We start from the raw sequence: 17681 nt of genomic DNA, 5'->3' as shown, positions 1-17681 counted from the left end.
GTCCTTAAGGTACAAAACAACCTGGTCCTTAAGGGGTTGGGCTCCTTCATGTATTGCTTATGGTAGCATATTTTTTATAAGATGTTTTTTTTCCTGCAGGTAGAATCTGTCACCAAAAAGGAGAAGGCCAAGCAGAGACCTCAGGCATTAAATACAGTGGAAATGTTGAGAGTGGCCAGTTCAGCCTTAGGTATGTTGGATGTATAAAGTACTTTTTTAGTATGAAGTAAAGGCCATGTATATTAACCCTTTCCAATCCAGTGTTGGACCTCGTATGATACTAAGATTTCCCTGCATAGCTCAGATGCCTGGCGAGGTCTGACACGTTTCTAACAGTATGCAGGACAGTTCTCTGATGTTGGAAGCCATTATGCATATGTATGTTACAGTATGCAGGACAGCTCTTCGATGTCAGAGGCTGTTCTACATATGTAACATACATATGCAGAGCAGCCTACAACATCGGGGAGCTATCCTGCATATTGCAACATACATATGCAGAACAGCATCGGAAAGCTGTCCTGTATACTTTTAGAAACATGTGCTATACACATTGTATGCCGTTGTAGGATGCCTTTGCTTGCCACTTTATTACAGGGATCTATCTAGAAATGGTCTTCTTATATAAATATATACTGAATATGCGACCACCAGCACCACCAAGTCACAGCCCTTCTCAGGGGAGGCTTGTCCAGCTTCACAGCCGTGTAGGGAAAATGGACTCCAATTCCCTCTCAGAATAACAGTCTTCATACAAATAGCACAGCAGCAGGCTTCTTTGGTGCAAAGAAATGTATCCAAACTTTATTTCACCATAGCAGGATAAAAATGACCACGCCACATTTCGACCAGTAGCATGCTTGAGAAAGACCAACTACTGGTCGAAACTTTGCGCGGTCATTTTTATCCTGCTATGGTGAAATAAAGTTTGGATACATTTCTTTGCATTCTATAAATATATATATATATATATATATATAATAAAACCTACATTTACAGGATTATTGCAAATTGTCTTCCCAATGTAAAATACTCCTAACTCACTTTACATTTTTTTTAAATTGCTAATAAAATCATGACAGTTCATTTTTTAACAATAGTATTTATTGAGTTTTCAATTAAGCATACATACAAGGGTACAGCAGTATGGAAGAATTTCCAGTTTTGATGTAAAAGAATAGTTACGAATCTTGTGTCCTCCAAGTGGGGGTATATGACAGTTCATTTTTATGTGTTTCTGTTGCGTAATTTCAGGGAATCTACAATGCACTTTCCCACCCAATATAAGAGCTGGGGAATGTGCGGGTGGCAGGGAACTTGGATTGGTAAAGGCTAAAATTGGCCTTTTTAAAGGGGTCATCCAGCATTTAATGTTTTTGCCTGTCCACAGGGTAGCGCATTAATTTTCTGACAGGTGGGGGTCCGACGACTGGGTTCCCCACCAACCTCAAGAATGGGGACCCAAAAGTCTCTATATGCATGGAGCAGAGGTCGATCATGGACACCAACACTCTAATCTTCTCAAGGGGAGTGCTGGAGATAGCAGAGTTCAAGTGCTCAGCTATCTCCCACAGTCTTACAGAAATGAATGGAGCAGCACACATGCCTGACTGCTGCTCATTTCATGTGGGGACCTTCAAGACCCCAGTTCTTTGTGGCAGTCTCAGAAATTAGACTCCTTTAAAGGACTAAATGTTGAGAGAGAGACCTCAAGGGGGGAGGGGGGGGGGATAGGGGAAACAGTTGTATATAAAAATGCTATAGATATATGTAAAAAAGTGGAAAAAGTTTAATAAAAAATACATTTAATTGAAGAAATTAGACTCCTACCAATCCAAAAGTTATCTGCTATCCTGTGGATAAATGTTGGTGCAATTCCTTAAAGTACCTCAGGTGACTGATACAATTATTTGCTCATGAGTTAAGATAGAATAGAGCAAAATACTAGAACAAATTATTGCTGTGGCAAGATGATCTTGTTGTATTGAACATTTACATTTTAAAGTGGTTTTCCAGAGAAAATACTTTTGATGACCTATCCTCAGGATAGGTCATCCGTAATTGATCGGTTGGGGTGCGCTGACAGTGCTGCAAGTACACAGAGGTCAGAGACGCTGTAATTGCAAGCGCAGCTCCCATTGATTTCAATGAAGGCTGTGCCTGCAGTTACGAGTGCTGGCCACTACACCATGATCGGAACATCTTCTTCCACTCAGACCCCTATGTATTTGCGGTGCTGTCGGCGAGCGCCTAATCAGCTTATCGAGTGGCGAACCCCAGGCGATCGACTATTGATAAAATATCCTGAGGATAGGTTATCAACAGAGTATTATGTATATATATATTTTCCGTGCTATATATTTACTTTTAGCCAGGATTAAAGATCAGAACCAAGCGAGTAAATGTACATTGCTTGGCCCTTAATGGGTTAATTTATCAATGCAGTAAGTATTATTGTCTCTCGTTATTATAGGTATGGGTCCTCAACATACAATGCAGATTGCAGAGCGGTTGTATACTCAAGGCTACATCAGCTACCCTCGAACTGAGACCACACATTATCCTGAGAACTTTGATTTGAAAGGGACCCTGAGACAGCAGGCTAACAATCCATTCTGGGGTGATACGGTGAGGAAAACCAAAAGTCATAGTTTTTCATATTGTTTCATTCACGGTTCACCCATATTTTTCTATGATTAAGCCAGTTTGTTTACTACACAATCTGCAGAATTGGATCAAGTTTCTACAGTCCATAAATCGCAAACAAGCATGACATTACCATGCACAAAACTGAACATCCGCTGGAGTGTTGTAAAGCACTTTTCTCGTCTGTCATTGGAGGACACAGCTTGGACCGTGGGTATAGCTACTGCCACTGGAGATAGACTCTAAGCAAAAAGTGTTAGCTCCTCCTACCAGCTATACCCGTCTTGCAAGCACTAAGCAAATCAGTTTTAGCTTCGTGTCCATAGGAGGCAGACCTCTCCGTTACTGGTCTTCAGTCCCTTTTCCACATTTACCTTTGGGAATACAGGGCAGGCGCTAGACTCTCCCTGGTACCCTACAATCCAATTGCCCTGTTGTATGCCCGACCCTCAGAAGAAAATAAGGTACAGTCGAACACCAGTTTGGCCATGACCCACCAGCCATAGCATGCACCCTCCAACGAAAGAACTCTCTCCAAAAAGGGTAGGCGACCACTGGGGTGCACGCTGCTGGAGTGCAGAGTCGATCTAGGAATGGATTACTATACTTCACCATGAGTTAAGTATTCTCCCACTCCTCACTCCTAACCTCTCACTCACTGGATGGGAGTCCACCCATTTCTCCTACTACAACCCCCATCATTACTGCTCGAGGCTTTTCACCCCAGCTTAGCCTCTCTTCAGCGCTCCCTTCCTCCAGCCCGTATTTTCCTTTTCTTTTCAACAGTGGGACAGTTTTCTTACTGGTGCCTCTCTACTCTTCTTTCTCCCGTCAGTACCTGCTGCTGGGCACCAGACAGAACCCTCTCTCCCTCCTTCCTGGCAGGACTTTTTCACTGCATTCAGTGCAGGATCTCCTCCTGTCCTGCTTGCCGCCGGACTGTGGTGCTTGGGGAGTTGGGGTAGATTGTCAGCATTGATATTACTAGGACCTTGGCATCTAAGGGGGCGGACTATTACTCTAGTCACATGTTTGTTGGCTACACTTATAAGGTTGGGGTCACAGGCTCTCTGCAGCTTATCAGGGTGCTACTGTAGGGAGGAGGTACTTCCTATAGAATCCTCTAATCACTGCTCTGGGTGCCAAGATTTGAATTGCAGGCGCCCACGTGGATGATCCACAATTCAAGCTGCCCATAGGGAGCAATGGACATCCACAGCTTAATTAAAGCATGCAGATTTGTTTTGCGGACCGTCTGGTCTAGGAAACAAATCACAGCATGCTCCATTTTGCTGCGGATCCCGCAACAATGGCTTCCATTGAAGTCAATAGAAGCAGTCCGATCCGCGGTCCGTCTGCAATTGAGAAAATGAAGACCTGCAGAAGACCCGAACGGATAAGTAGAGAACCTGCAGTGTCCTCTGCTACAGGCAGGGTCGGATTCCGCTGCGGGTTTCCTGCATGTGGAATCCATTCCGCCCGTGGACATCAGGCCTTAAAGCGACACTCCGCACCTAAGACACACACTCGCTGTCCTCCGGTTCTGTAGTCCTGTTTTTTTCCCAGGACTACAGGGTTGTTTTGAGTCTACAAGTAAATTGAAATGAAAGCTATGTAATATTTAACCTAAATTCAGTAATTGATTTTATCAATGCTACTTTGGCTCTGTAGTTGCAAGTTTCTACAAGTCTTCCCAGAATATTGAAGGCTTTTATAGCAGCAAAGGTAGAATTAACTACAGATTAAAGCAGTTGCCCAACTAAAAACTATGTTTTTTTAAACAAGTAGCCATGTTATAAAGTAATAGGATGAACCATACTCTCCTCTCTTCTCGCATCGGGAAACGCTGCAGCGTGTCCCATGATGGTGCCTGTCTCTGACAGTGGAAATTGTGACTTTTGCAACCACTTAAAGACCGCAGCATTACCATTCGGAACTCCTGGCGTCCAGGATGTGTCTGATGATGCCAGGAGAATGGTCAATGATGCTGTAGCCTCTGATTGGCTGCAGCAGTTATGTGACTTCCGCTGTCCGTACAGACCTGCAGCATTTTGGGGCGGGGAGTGGTGGGGCGCAGAAGAGAGGTGAATTTTGTTTATTTTGTTGTTTTATAACATGGCCCACTTGCTTACATTTTTCTTTTTAACTCCTTTAATGCAAATACTTTTGAAATTAGATGTTTGATACCTGTGGACCACATACTGTCACCTTTGTGATATTTTAGTGAAAGCTGTTTCTCAATTCTTTATATTCCTAAATCATATGGAAGTGTGGGTAAATTCGTATTACCTTCCACTGCTAATAAATTTTGCATTGACTTTTCATTACACTGACCTTTTCAGGTTAAAGCATTGCTTGCTGAAAATATTAATCGTCCCCGAAAAGGATCAGATGCTGGAGACCACCCCCCTATTACACCAATGCGTTCAGCAACAGAGGCAGAACTTGGTAGGTGCTTGTCCATGAAACTAATAAACCACAAAGTCAGGAAAAGAAAGATGTGTTTACTATGTCTTATTGTTGCTGTTAGCCGTTTAGTCGTTCGAGACCCTCGGAGACCCTAAAGGCGAGCTCCCTCCATGTTTTTCGACTTTGCACTGCTTCTTTCAGTTGTGCGATATCCATGCCAGTATCAGCTCTGACAGTATCAGCCATCATGTCCTTTGGCGGCCAGGTCTTATTTTGCCACTGATCTGTTCAAGCTTTATAGATTTTTCTAGCAACTCTTCTTGCATTACATGGCCAAAGTACGCGAGTTTGAGTATGGCCATCTTGCCCTCCATGAGTCTGAGTCTGGCCATCTTGGCCTCCAGTGATATATCAGGTCTTATACGATTCAGGACTTCTCTGTTTGTTACTCTCGCCATCCAGGGCATACTCAGCCGCTTTGGCCAGCACCACAGCTCAAGAACATCAATCCTCCTTCTATCAGCTTTTTTCGCAGTCCAGCTTTCTCATCCTTACATTGCTATGGGGAAAACAGTGGTTTGCACTATCCTGCATTTAGTTACTTTGCCAATATCCCTACTTTTCCAGATTTTGTCCATGTTTAGCATCACGCTTTGCCCCAATGCTATCCTATATCTTATCTTTGGCATAGATTCTCCATCCTGATCAATTTTCAAATCAAGGAAGATGGGGGGAAAAAACTTTTCTCCTTGACTTTTCCTTAATCCAATTTGATAAAAAATTCTGTGATAATTAACCCCTTAACGACGGCCCCATCGGGAAACTACGTCCTCAGAAAGTGGGCCTAAATCCTAGAGGACGTAGTTTTATGCATCCTCTTTGGATTGATGCCCACTGGCCTGAGGACGTGACAGCTCCATGCTCTCGGTGCCCGCAGGTAGCCGACAGCATGGAGCTGTCATCCCAGGATGCGGGCAGTCCCCCCCGGCATTGCGATCGGCGCTATAAAATGAATAGCGCCGATCGCAAAAAAGTAAATAAAACGGTGTAAAAAAGTAGTAATTCAGCTGCTATGATGGATCGGATCCATCACGGCAGCTGAAAATACTCACACGGCTTGTCGGCGGTGTCCCCCGGAGATCTGGTCCTCCCGGACCCGCCGGCGGCCTTCTGCGCATGCGCGCCTGACGATGACGTCACGCGCACGCGCAGAAGCCCGGGTGTCCCCGGCAAATTTAAAATCTCCTGGCTCCCGGCTCCTGAAGGTAGCCGGGAACCAGGAGGTGTTACCGGGGACCACTGCGAGCGGTCCCCGGGCCCGCGATCACCGCTATCCATTGCGATAGCGGTGATCGCGAAAAAGTTTAAAAAGTAAAACAAAAGTAAAGTTTCACCTCCCCTCATGGATCGGATCCATGAGGGGAGGTGAAGATACTCACCCCCGGTCCTCTGCGATGTCCCGATGTCCCGGGACCCGAAATCCCCGTCTGCGCATGCGCGCCCGATGATTGACATCGGGCGCGTGCACAGAGGGGCTCGAGCCCCGGGAAATTCAAAATTGCTCTGCTCCTGGCTGCCATGTGTAGCCAAGAGCAGAGGGATGTCACCAGGGACATGATCACTGTCATCCAATGGATGACAGTGATCATGTAAAGTAAAAAAAAAAGTGCAAAAAGTAAAAAAAAAAAAAATAAAAAAAGGGGTAAAAGGTAAAAAAAAAAAAGTGCAAAAAGTAAAAAAAAAGTTTTAAAAAGTTAAAAAAAGCTTGCGTTTCATCTCCCCCCACAGATCATATCCGTGAGGGAGGATGAAATGACGTACCTAAGGCCTGCGGATTTATCCGCGGACCTCACCCCAGCTTCTGCGCACGCGCCCGTCGCCAATGTGGCAGGCGCATGCGCAAAAGCCGTGGTTTTTTAAAATCTCCCTGCTCCTGGCTACAAAACTTAGCCGAGAGCCTGGAGATTTCACGGAGGGCCGCGGTGAGCGGTTCCTGATCACGTGTTCGCCGTTATCCAAAGAATAATGGCGATCACGTAAAAGTTAAAAAAAGGGGAAGGTTCATCTCCCCTCACCGATGCGATCGGTGAGAGGAGATAAAAATTTTTACCGGAGGCCTCCATATTTGCACCCCGACGCAATCTTCTTCCGTGAACTTTCCCGTATTCTGCGCATGCGACCGCTGGCAAAACACCGGACACATGCGCAGGAGTCGGGGAGCACAGGAAACTTAATATCTCCTTGCTCTCGGCGACCAACGGTCACCGAGAGACTGGAGCAGTGACGGGTGGCCTCGTTGAGCAATCCCCGGTCACGTGAAAAAATGGTAGCGATCTACCTTTGGCCGGTCTCACATGACCGGATAGGAATTACGGATTCCGCATGCGTCTGATCCGCGGTAATACGCAGATCAATCGCATTGGATTACACAATTCCGCTCACATTAGTGGGTTGGAATTATGTAATCCACTCGCAGAAAAGAGAACGCAGCAGGTTCTATTTTACCGCGGATATCCGCAACATAGAGCCCATTGTGCTCCATGGTCGCGGATATACCCGCAGCCCATACGCAACTACGTTGTATACGGGCTGCGGGTACCCGCGTCATCGCTAAGCGACGGTGCGGGAAATACAAACAACAAAAAAAAAGTGTACTGCACATGACCGCCCGTGTAAGTACGCAGTTATGCGCAGTACATTACGCGGCCGTACGCAGGGTCACAGCCGGGCTCACAGCCGGGATCCACCTACGGCTGTGTGAGCCCGGCGTTATTCAGACCGCTACCTGTAATACGCAATTTACAAGAAGCCCCGGGAACGCTCGCCTTCCTGCAGTTCCAGGAGCAGCTTGTTGAGCGTCTTCTGTGTGAGACCGCCGCACCTCATCAAGCTTACAAAGGCTCACAGAGCGCCACTTTTTACACCCCATCCCCGCCACTGAGGTCAAAAAATGACTCCCAAAAAGCATGAGAGGAGGGGGGATACCCGGTTTTATTGCCCCATGTGCCCATCCCAACCAGCCTCCATAATTACCCGTCTTTGGAAATACTACACAGTTCACATTATTACTTTTATCTAAGATTTGGGGAACGCCGAAAAGGGCGTGGAGGGGGGGGGGGGATTTTAGGGAGTCAATTTTTATTCCGTACAAATGAGCAATGGGGCCTGGAATTTATTCAGTTATGCCCTGCAATCCAACCGGTGTTCCCTCCATTACAGGCCTTGCCATGTTTCCTGTAAGTAGATTAGGGCCACAATGGGTATGTTTTTGAACACGGGACAAACGGGGGTATCCATTTTGGGGTGAACGTCTTCATTCCTATGTAAACTGTACAAAAAAAAAAGTTTTTAAATTGACAAAATTGCCAAAAAAATGAAAATTGTAATTTTTTTCTTCTGCTTTGCTGAAATTTATTCAAATACTGTGTGGTCAAAATACGCAGTACACCCCTAAATGAATTCGTTAAGGGGTCTAGTTTTTAAAATGGGGATATTTGTGGGGGTCTTTATAGTTTTGGACGCTCAATGACTCTATAAGTGGGCAATAGGGCCTGGAATTTATTCCGTTGTACCCTAAAATCCAACGGGTGCTCCTTCCATTATAGGCCTAGCCATGCCTCCTTTAAGTAGATTAGGGCCACAAGGGGTATGGTTCTGAACACGGGACAAACAGGGGTATCCATTTTGGGGTGAAAGTCTTCATCCCTATGTGTGCTGTACAAAAAAAACAGTTTTTAAATTGATACAACTGCCAAAAAAATGAAAATTGTAATTTTTTTCCTACTGCTTTGCTTAGATTTATTCAAAAATTGTAGGGTAAAAATACACAGTACACCCCTAGGTAAATTCGTTAGGGGGTCTAGTTTTCAAAATGGGATCATTTGTGGGGGTTCTCTGTCGTTTTGGCCGCTCAAGGGCTCTACAAGTGTGCAATGGGGTCTAAATCACCTTCATGCTAAATTTCTGTTCTGAAAGCCACCGACTACTCCTTTCATTTTGGGCCCCGTTGTGCATCCAGACAAAAGATTAGGGCCACAATGGGTATGTCTCTGAACACGGGACAAACAGGGGTATCCACTTTGGGGTGCAAGTCTTCATTCATGTGTGTGCTGTACCAAAAAAGCAGTTTTTAAAACGACAGAATTGCCAAAAAAACGAAAATCACAATTTTTTCCTTTTGCTTTGCTTCAATTCATTCAAAAACTGTGGGCTCAAAATGGGCAGTACACCCCTAGATAAATTCATTAAGGGGTCTAGTTTTCAAAATGGGGTCATTTGTGAGGGTTCTCTTTGATTTTGGCCGCTCAAGAGCTCTACAAATGTGCTATGGGCCTAAAACTCCTTCAAGGAAAATCTATGTTCTTAAAGCCACCGACTACTCCTTTCGTTTTGGGCCCCATTGTGCATCCAGACATAAGATTAGGGCCACAATGGGTATGTCTCTGAACACGGGAGAAACAGGGGTATCCATTTTGGGATGAAAGGCTTCATTCATGCGTGTGCTGTACAAAAAAAGCTGTTTTTAAAATGACAGAATTGACAAAAAAATGAAAATCACAATTTTTTCCTTTTGCTTGGCTTGAATTCATTCAAAAACTGTGGGGTCAAAATGGTCAGTACACCCCTAGATAAATTCGTTAAGGGGTCTAGTTTTCAAAATGGGGTCACTTGTGGGGGTTCTCTTTGGTTTTGGCCACTCAAGAGCTCTACAAAAGTGCTATGGGGCCTAAAACGCCTTCAAGCAAAATTTATGTTCTGAAAGACACCGACTACTCCTTTCATTTTGACTCCCGTTATGCATCCAGACATAAGATTAGGGCCACAATGGGTATGTTTCTGAACACGGGAGAAACGGGGGTATCCATTTTGGTGCGTAAATCCTCATTTTCATGGGCTCTATAGGAAAAAAATATGTCTTTAAAATGACATATTTGCAAAAATATGAAATTTTATTTTTTGGCCCCTAAATTGAACTAATTCCTGAAAAGAACTGGTGGGGTCAAAATACTCATGACACCCCTCAGTGAATACACTAAGGGGTGTCGTTTTTAAAATGGGGTCATTTGTGGGTGTATCTATTATTCTGACACTTATGAGCCTCTGCAAACTTGGCTTGGTGCAGGAAAACAAAGTGCTCCTCAAAATGCTGAAAAGTAATGTTAAATTTGTACGTCCTCTAAATGGTTAAAAAAAACACAAAAGTTTTTCAAGTGTGCATTCAGAATAAAGTAAACAGATGGAAATACATATCTTATCAAAAATTTGTACAGTATGTTTGGACATATTTGAGATATTACGGTTGAAAATGTGAAAAAATGAAAATTTTTTCAAAATTTTTCCAATATTGGTACTTTTAATAAATATACACAAATTATATCGGTCTCTTTTTACAATCTAAATGAAGTACAACATGTGGCAAAAAAACAGTGTCAGAATCACTGGGATATGTAAAGCCTTTATGGAGTTATGCCACGTTGAACGACGCATGTCAGATTTCCAAAATTTGGCTCCGTCACTAAGGCGCAAACAGGCTTCGTCACTAAGGGGTTAATGTGCTATTATAGCAGTAGAAACTCAGTTATTATATTACAGAGCTCCAAATCCTCTGCATAAACATAACTGATAAATTCTGGCTGCAGTTGCGGGACTAACTGCATACGTTTTTTATATAATTGAGCTCCGTAATGAAACAGTAAGCTCCTTAGTTAGTAACCCCTAAATGGCAGAGGCAGATTAATATTTTATTTAAGGGGATTGTCTGTTCCCCCTTGTCTCTAGCTAAGGAGGAACAGCCATAAGCAAACCAAGAGACCCATTGCGTACCCAATAAATCCAGTGATTCCGGAGCATCGCTGTAGCCAGTGATTGGCTGTATGGAGGACTGGAATAGCAGTGGATTTACAAAGTAGTGGGTCTATGGTGTTCGGCTATCTTGGACAGCACTTCAATCATTATAGCAGTGCAAGGAGCCCTGCATAAGAACTAGATTCTGTCCTGTGTAAACTCATGGTCAAAGAAAATCAAGCATCTAAAATGAGTTGTTGGAATCAATTAAAACTTTGTGTATTTGTAACGGTAATTAAGTAAGTAATTTAAACATAAGAGCAAGAGGATAATTTATTGCGGAAAACTGAACACTTGAAGAGAGGCTCTAGTACCCTGTTGTACCGCCTCTAGCTTGGATGAAAGATGTACAGGCAGGCATGGAGGAATACAGGTTCCATATGCTATCCTGCAGCATATTGGTCCATATTTGCTTTAACTGAGCCTCTAGAATGTACGAACTTGTAGGCTGTCGAGGTTGGCATCTGAGATGGCCCCATACCCTTTCAGTGGGGGTAGTATGCCACTCTCCTGCAAATAAGGATTCAGGCGTCTACCCATGGTCTTCAGACATGAACAAGGCGGTCGGCGGTGCCCAAACTACACCTGGATTTGTCGCTGAAGACAAGCAAGTTCTACTTAAGCGCTGCGGAATATGTTGGCGCTATACAAATAAAGATTATTATTATTATTACTTTGTTTGCAGTAATGTTGTGCCACAGAGACAACGATGGGTGTGAAAGGCAGTACGTGTAATAGGCACTGTGAGACCAACTGTCCTTCAGCCAAGCGTCGGGAAATCGTTCCAACAGACACAGGGAACTGTAATGATGGTGCCACCTGGGTCTGGATGGCGAAAATGATTATTGGTCTGAGCAGCAGAAAAGTGCAGGAGGACATCAATCCATATCAGCGGGATATCTTTATTAAGTCCACAGATAAACAAACAAAGGTTTTTTTTTAAATCATTTTTGGACTTAGTACATTGGATCCGGGGTCTGGATCTAGGTCTGAGCGTGCAATTGTTTTAAAGCTTCCCCGAGGTGGCTGTGGTGAGTGCTGCTGATACGCTCTATTACATTACCTGGGTCTAGATGGCGTATGGTGAAACAGTTGGAGCTGCTCGTACATGTCAGAAGATCCTTTCTACTGGTGGTCTGTCGAGGGCATAGTGAGACTGGTCACTGTGTGTGTGTGCTTTCACGCATCCACTAGTCCCAATACCTCCTAACAGTCTTGTCAGAACAGCCCAGTTGTCGGACAATTCGTTGTTACGACCATCCGTTCCCTCTCAAACTCTGTTAAGTGGGTGAAATTTCATCAATTGCGTTATAGAGCTGTCTAGTGTTCAACAAGCCATACACAAGTGTAAAAAGAGTTCCTACATACAAGTAACCTCTTTATCCAAAATTCAAGGATCGCATGATCACTGCCTCCTAAGGTCCCAGCCACTCTTACTTCCTCAACCATTCCCTCCCTGTTGGTAGAAATTAGGTCCAAGGTAGCAGATCCCCTTGTTTTCTCTTCTACCTTTTGGAAGATAAAGTTGTCAGCAAGAGTGGATAAGAATTTGTTGGATCCATTACTTTTGCCTGAGAGAGATTCCCAACAAATGTCTGGATAGTTAAAATCTCCCATCATCGCTATGTCATGCTTTTTAGAGAGCTTGGCCATCTGTTGTAGAAAGAGTTCATCAATAGCTTGTCCAGTCGGCTTATAGTAAATGCCTACAATGGTTTCCTTTCTGTTGTTCTCTCCTTGTATTCTTACCCAAACAGTTTCTACAGAACTCTCATGCTCTGAAGTTTGAATCTCCGTGGAGATGAATATTTTCCTAACATACAAGGCAATACATCCTTACCTTTTATTAGGTGTGTTTCTTATAAATAAGTTATAGCCTTCAAGCCTTGTATTCCAATCATGTGTATCATTCCACCAAGTTTCCGTGATGCCTATGACATCATATTTCTCTTCCTGTGTTAAGAGCTTCAATTCTCCTTGTTTGTTTCCCATGCTCTGTGCATTTGTGTAGAAACATTTTAGTTTGTGATCGGTGTCTCTTGCTCCTTCACTTTCCTTCTGAATTTTTTAGTTTAAAGCTCTCTTAATGAGTGAAGCAAGGCGCCCACCAAATGTATGCTTACCTGTTTTTGTAAGGTGCAACCCGTCTCTAGCAAGCAGTCCATCACATAGGTTATTCACTCCATGGTCTAGGAATCCAAATCTTTGCTGATGGCACCATCGATGTAGCCAGTTGTTCACCTCTAGAATCCTGTTCCATCTCCATCCACTGGGAGGATGGATGAGAAGGTTACCTGTGCTCCTAGTTCCTTCTTTCCAAGGTCTTCATATTCTCTGCAGATAGTTGCAAGGTCCTTTTTTGCAGTGTCATTTGTCCCTACATGTATTAGTAATAATGGGTCGTGGTCTGTAGGACAGAATTGTTTTGACAGCCTACCAGACACATCTTTGATTTCTGCACCTGGAAGACAGCACACCTCTCGTGAGGTGTCAGGTCTGCAGACAGAGGCCTCTGTTCATCTCAGTAGGGAATTCCCCACAACCACCACTCTCCTTTTCTTCTTTACAACAGCTCTTCTTTTTCTCCATTCAAGAGGACTCTGTGTGCTTACTACACAGTTCTATGTGGGTAGAGTCATTTCTTGCTGTACCTCTTTCTCTTCTACTCTGTTCTTTGTGGGTAGAGTCATTTTTTGCTGTACCTCTTTCTCCTCTGCTCTTTGTGGGTAGAGTCATTTTTTGCTGTACCTTTTTTCTCCTTCTGCTCAGGACCCAGTATCAGGCCCCCCTGATACTGGTTCAGTCTGTGGTACTAGGTACCCCAGGCTGCATGCCATGTCAATTTACACCAATCTGTGATACTCCTTGGTGTTAGATATGGGGTTACCACTGGGGGCGCCGGGGTCCGGTTGGTGCGGGATGCTCGTCCTGGTGCTGTAGAGGCCCAGTCTGGCGGCTCTGTCTGGGGTTCCCCCACTCTGGTGGTTGGTCGCAGCGGCCAGCGGTGCGTCCCACGTTGTGCACAGGCGCGCCTGTCCGCTGGTCGTACGCGCGGCGCTCGGGCTGTTGCATGCCGCTGGGGGGAGGCGGCTTTATGATTTGACCCTGCTTGTTTTCACGTCTACTCTCTGGTCTGAATCAGTTGTTGTCACCAGTCAGCTACGCGGTGCTTACCGGCCAGTCACCTTGTCCCTTCTCCTTTGGGGTCCCTGTCACTGGTGCAGTGCAGGGACCATCGCCCAGTTGTCGCCCTGGGGCTTAGCCCAGGGGACAAGTAGGTAGGCACATGGGAGAGGGCTGGCGTAGGGATCCCCTGTCCATCTGCCCCTGCCAGTCCTAACACTTGGCTTCCCGAGTCAGCCAATTTTGAAGGCTTTAGTAGATGGAAATTTAGAAGTATACATTATATACCGCATATTTGTATTGATTGGAAATGTAAATAATTCTCGTTGTTACACTTGGAATATAATCTGCCAAATAGTTCTATAAATGCCTACAACATGCAATGAATCTAGAGATATCTGATAGAGGAGATGAGGTTCTGAGAGTGGTTAATATTCCAAATATAGAAATGATAAAGACTGTAGGGCTGGGTTCACATAGGGCGGATTTGCCGCGGCAAATCCGCCCACGGCCGCTAATCTCGGGATTAGCCAGCCATGTGGACGAGATTTCTCAGAAACCTCGTCCACACGGGACGGCCAATCCGCTGCGGTAAGTCCGGCTGAAACCGCGGCTGCGGCAGCCGCAGCCGCGGTTTCAGAAGATGCAGCATGTCTATTTACTTTTTTTTTTTTGTTTATTTTCGTCGCGGCCGCGCCCTCCTCTATGGGAGTGCCAGCCGCAACAGAAAAGCAAGCGGCCGGGCCGCTTCAAAGCCACCGCGGCGGTTCTCCCGGCGGAGATCTCGCAGTTTTTGCTGCGGCCAAACCGCGAGATTTCCGACGGGAATCCGCCCTATGTGAACCCAACCTAGAGAGTTTGAGGTCTTATTTCTATTTTTTTGTAATCCAGCTTTATCGCTCTTAATATTATAAACACACATTTAACAGTACAACACTTGTGAAACAAAATCCCAATCATAAACAAAAACAACCTGTGACATAGATTTATAATCTTGGCTCTCCAGCCTTGGTATCAAAGACATTTCCAATAATTGCGTTCACTTAAGAACTGTTTGACAATGAGAATTCAACCCAACCTGTGCATCCTATTCTATATGAGCATCAATGAGACCGAGTCGTCCCAGACTACCTTTTAGATTTTCCAACAAGTACCAGTCAGTGAGGGTAAAGGGCTCCATCAATTGTATCTATCTGAATAAAGGCCCACTATGTTTTAGAGAAGTGTTTTGTTGCTTTTCTTTTCTTCTGTTTCCATACGCTCTACGGATAGCAATGTTTTAAGCTGATTGCTCACTAGGAATCGAGGATTCTAGCCAATGTTGCAAAAAAACATTGTTTAGCAACTAAAGGCCCATTTACACGGAGCGGTTATCACTCAAACGACCGTTTGAGTGACAGCTTTGAGCGATCATTTTGCATAAACTATTACGTAGCTACTCAGCTACTTAATAACTATTTAGTGTGCAAATTAAGCCTTTAGCTGAATGAAGTTAATAGCCAGAGGGCTCTTATCTGCTTTCAGTTCCTTTGCTCTCCGAAGGGAAACAATGCTATCAGCACTACCCGTGGAGAACTCCTGATGAGGCTGACCGATTTTTAGGTTGGCCTGAATTTAACGATCAGCTTGCAGTGCATGAAAAGTGCACGATGGCCGTGTGTTTAGACGCAGCGATTATCGCTCAAACGATCACCTTTTAGCGATTTTTGAGCGATCATCGCGCTGTGTAAATGGGCCCTAATATTATGGAATGAAATAAACGTGGCAGAATTACTTTGCAATTGGTGGAGGATGATTCTTCACCATCGTTGTAATTCAATAGAGTAGTGGATTCAATATGACCGACTGACCCCATAGATCTTGGGTCATTCGTTTAATGACATACCATAATTGGATAACCCTGGCGCAGCCCCATAGACCATGGAACAGGTCAGTTTTATGTGTTTGACATTTTGGATAATGCACTATTCTATGTGGTCTCCGAGTACTCTCTGGAAGCTTATTTCTTAATTATAGCCATGCTGATTTGTCAAGGAACAACAAAAATTCCCTTTAAACATAAAAGAAAAGCTGGAAAAGGATGTCAGCCCTATACAGGAAAACAGTGACAAGACATTTGTTGGTAATGTCCCTAAATTATCGCTCAGTGAAGCACATAGAGTATCACAGATTTGTTTGCTGTATAGAATTTGTAAAACGGCACAGTTACTTTCGGCCTCCTGCACACAGGCGGGTTGGACCCCACATGCTGGATTCCCGCAGTGCCCAGCCGGATTCCACCTGGTGCCCAGCCGGTGACCTCCGCTTATCTGTCCGGCATCTTCTCTGCTGTGAATGTGCCGGCCAGAGCGCTGGCAGCACATGCGCAGTACAGAGGACACCGCACCGTTGCTATGGCGATGATGCGGCCTCCTCTACTGCAAATGTGCCAGCCGGAGTGCCGGACGGCACATACGCCGTTGAGAGGACGCCACGCCGTCACGATGACGGCTTCTGCAATGGCCTAATACATTCGATCTGATCATGTTCAAAACTGACATGGTTTTGGAAAGGGTGCTAGATGTAATCAACACAATTTATGTTACTAATATTGCAATGACACCTTATGTTTGTAGTTTTGGATATGTAGATGACTTGTTTGTCCTGGAACCAGTAACGCTGGCTGTGGGTAGGATACTATACACGGCTAGAAAACTTGATGACCAAAAATTGCTCCGAAAAGCTTCCACACAACAGGAGTTTGGCAGAATTAATCTATTGACAAAAGGGGAGTAAAGGTACCTTTTACACAGAGCAACTATCGTTTATGGGCCATTTACACGGGACGATTATCGCTCAGAATTAGTTCAAATGAATTTGAGCGATTAATCATGCAGTGTAAATGCACAAAAATCGCTCCCATTTTGTTCACAAGTTTTTAAAGCTGATTTTCAGTCAGTTCAAAAAGCATCGCTGCTTTGCGGACTTGTCGTTTTGAAGAAGGTGAAGCGCTGAGCGAGAAGCCTGCGATCCAGTCGTGAAGTCTTTCAGTGTTAAAGCTCTAAGCGAGCGCCAACGACCTTAGCGGTGACGCCAGCACTTATGCAGTCATTTACCCAACTGTCAGACCGTGTAAAAGGGTCATTAGAAAGTCACTCGGAAAAGCGTATAAACAGTAGTTCGTTTGCTTTAACACAGAGTGATGACCGTTCATTAGTTGTTGCTCAGATATTGTTCATAGAGGGGATCTCTATGCAAATTTGTTTGCTAGCCATGCATGGATGAATAGACGGATGGATGGATGTTATTATGAAAAAGAAAAAATTCTTATATGCGATAAAAGTTTGCACATCCCATGTAACAGCATAGTGGGGCTATATACCTTACCTGCCTTCTAATATGTTTGTCCCTTCTTTTCCCGGTTCAGGTGGGGATGCTTGGAGACTCTATGAGTATATAACCCGACATTTTATTGCCACTATCAGTTATGACTGCAAATATCTCCAGACAAGTATTGCTTTCTGCGTAGGTTGTGAGAGATTTACGTCTACCTGCAAGGAAGTTATCTCTCCTGGTAAGTAATCGCCAAAAATGGAGAAACTGAAGTTGTAAAGTCCTTCCTTGTAAGTGCTGGGTATTATGGTTTCAGCAAATAAATGTAATTGTTTGATGAAAAGTTC

At 44.4% G+C, this 17681-nt stretch overlaps 1 protein-coding gene across 2 annotated transcripts in view; it reads left to right on the top strand.

The window, feature by feature from the left end:
• The window catches only part of TOP3B (DNA topoisomerase III beta), a 60492-nt gene that overhangs the window by 34435 nt on the left and 8376 nt on the right, over window positions 1–17681 (top strand). For both annotated transcript variants that reach the window (XM_066603510.1, XM_066603509.1), the window contains exons 9-12: window positions 100–190; window positions 2474–2628; window positions 4989–5094; window positions 17429–17575. In XM_066603510.1, the coding sequence (XP_066459607.1) occupies window positions 100–190; window positions 2474–2628; window positions 4989–5094; window positions 17429–17575 (499 nt within the window). The remainder of the gene's footprint in view (window positions 1–99; window positions 191–2473; window positions 2629–4988; window positions 5095–17428; window positions 17576–17681) is intronic.

The sequence above is a fragment of the Eleutherodactylus coqui genome, chromosome 5 (genome assembly GCF_035609145.1).
Source record: "Eleutherodactylus coqui strain aEleCoq1 chromosome 5, aEleCoq1.hap1, whole genome shotgun sequence".
NCBI lineage: Eukaryota > Metazoa > Chordata > Amphibia > Anura > Eleutherodactylidae > Eleutherodactylus > Eleutherodactylus coqui.
This window is presented reverse-complemented; position numbering and strand designations above follow the sequence as displayed.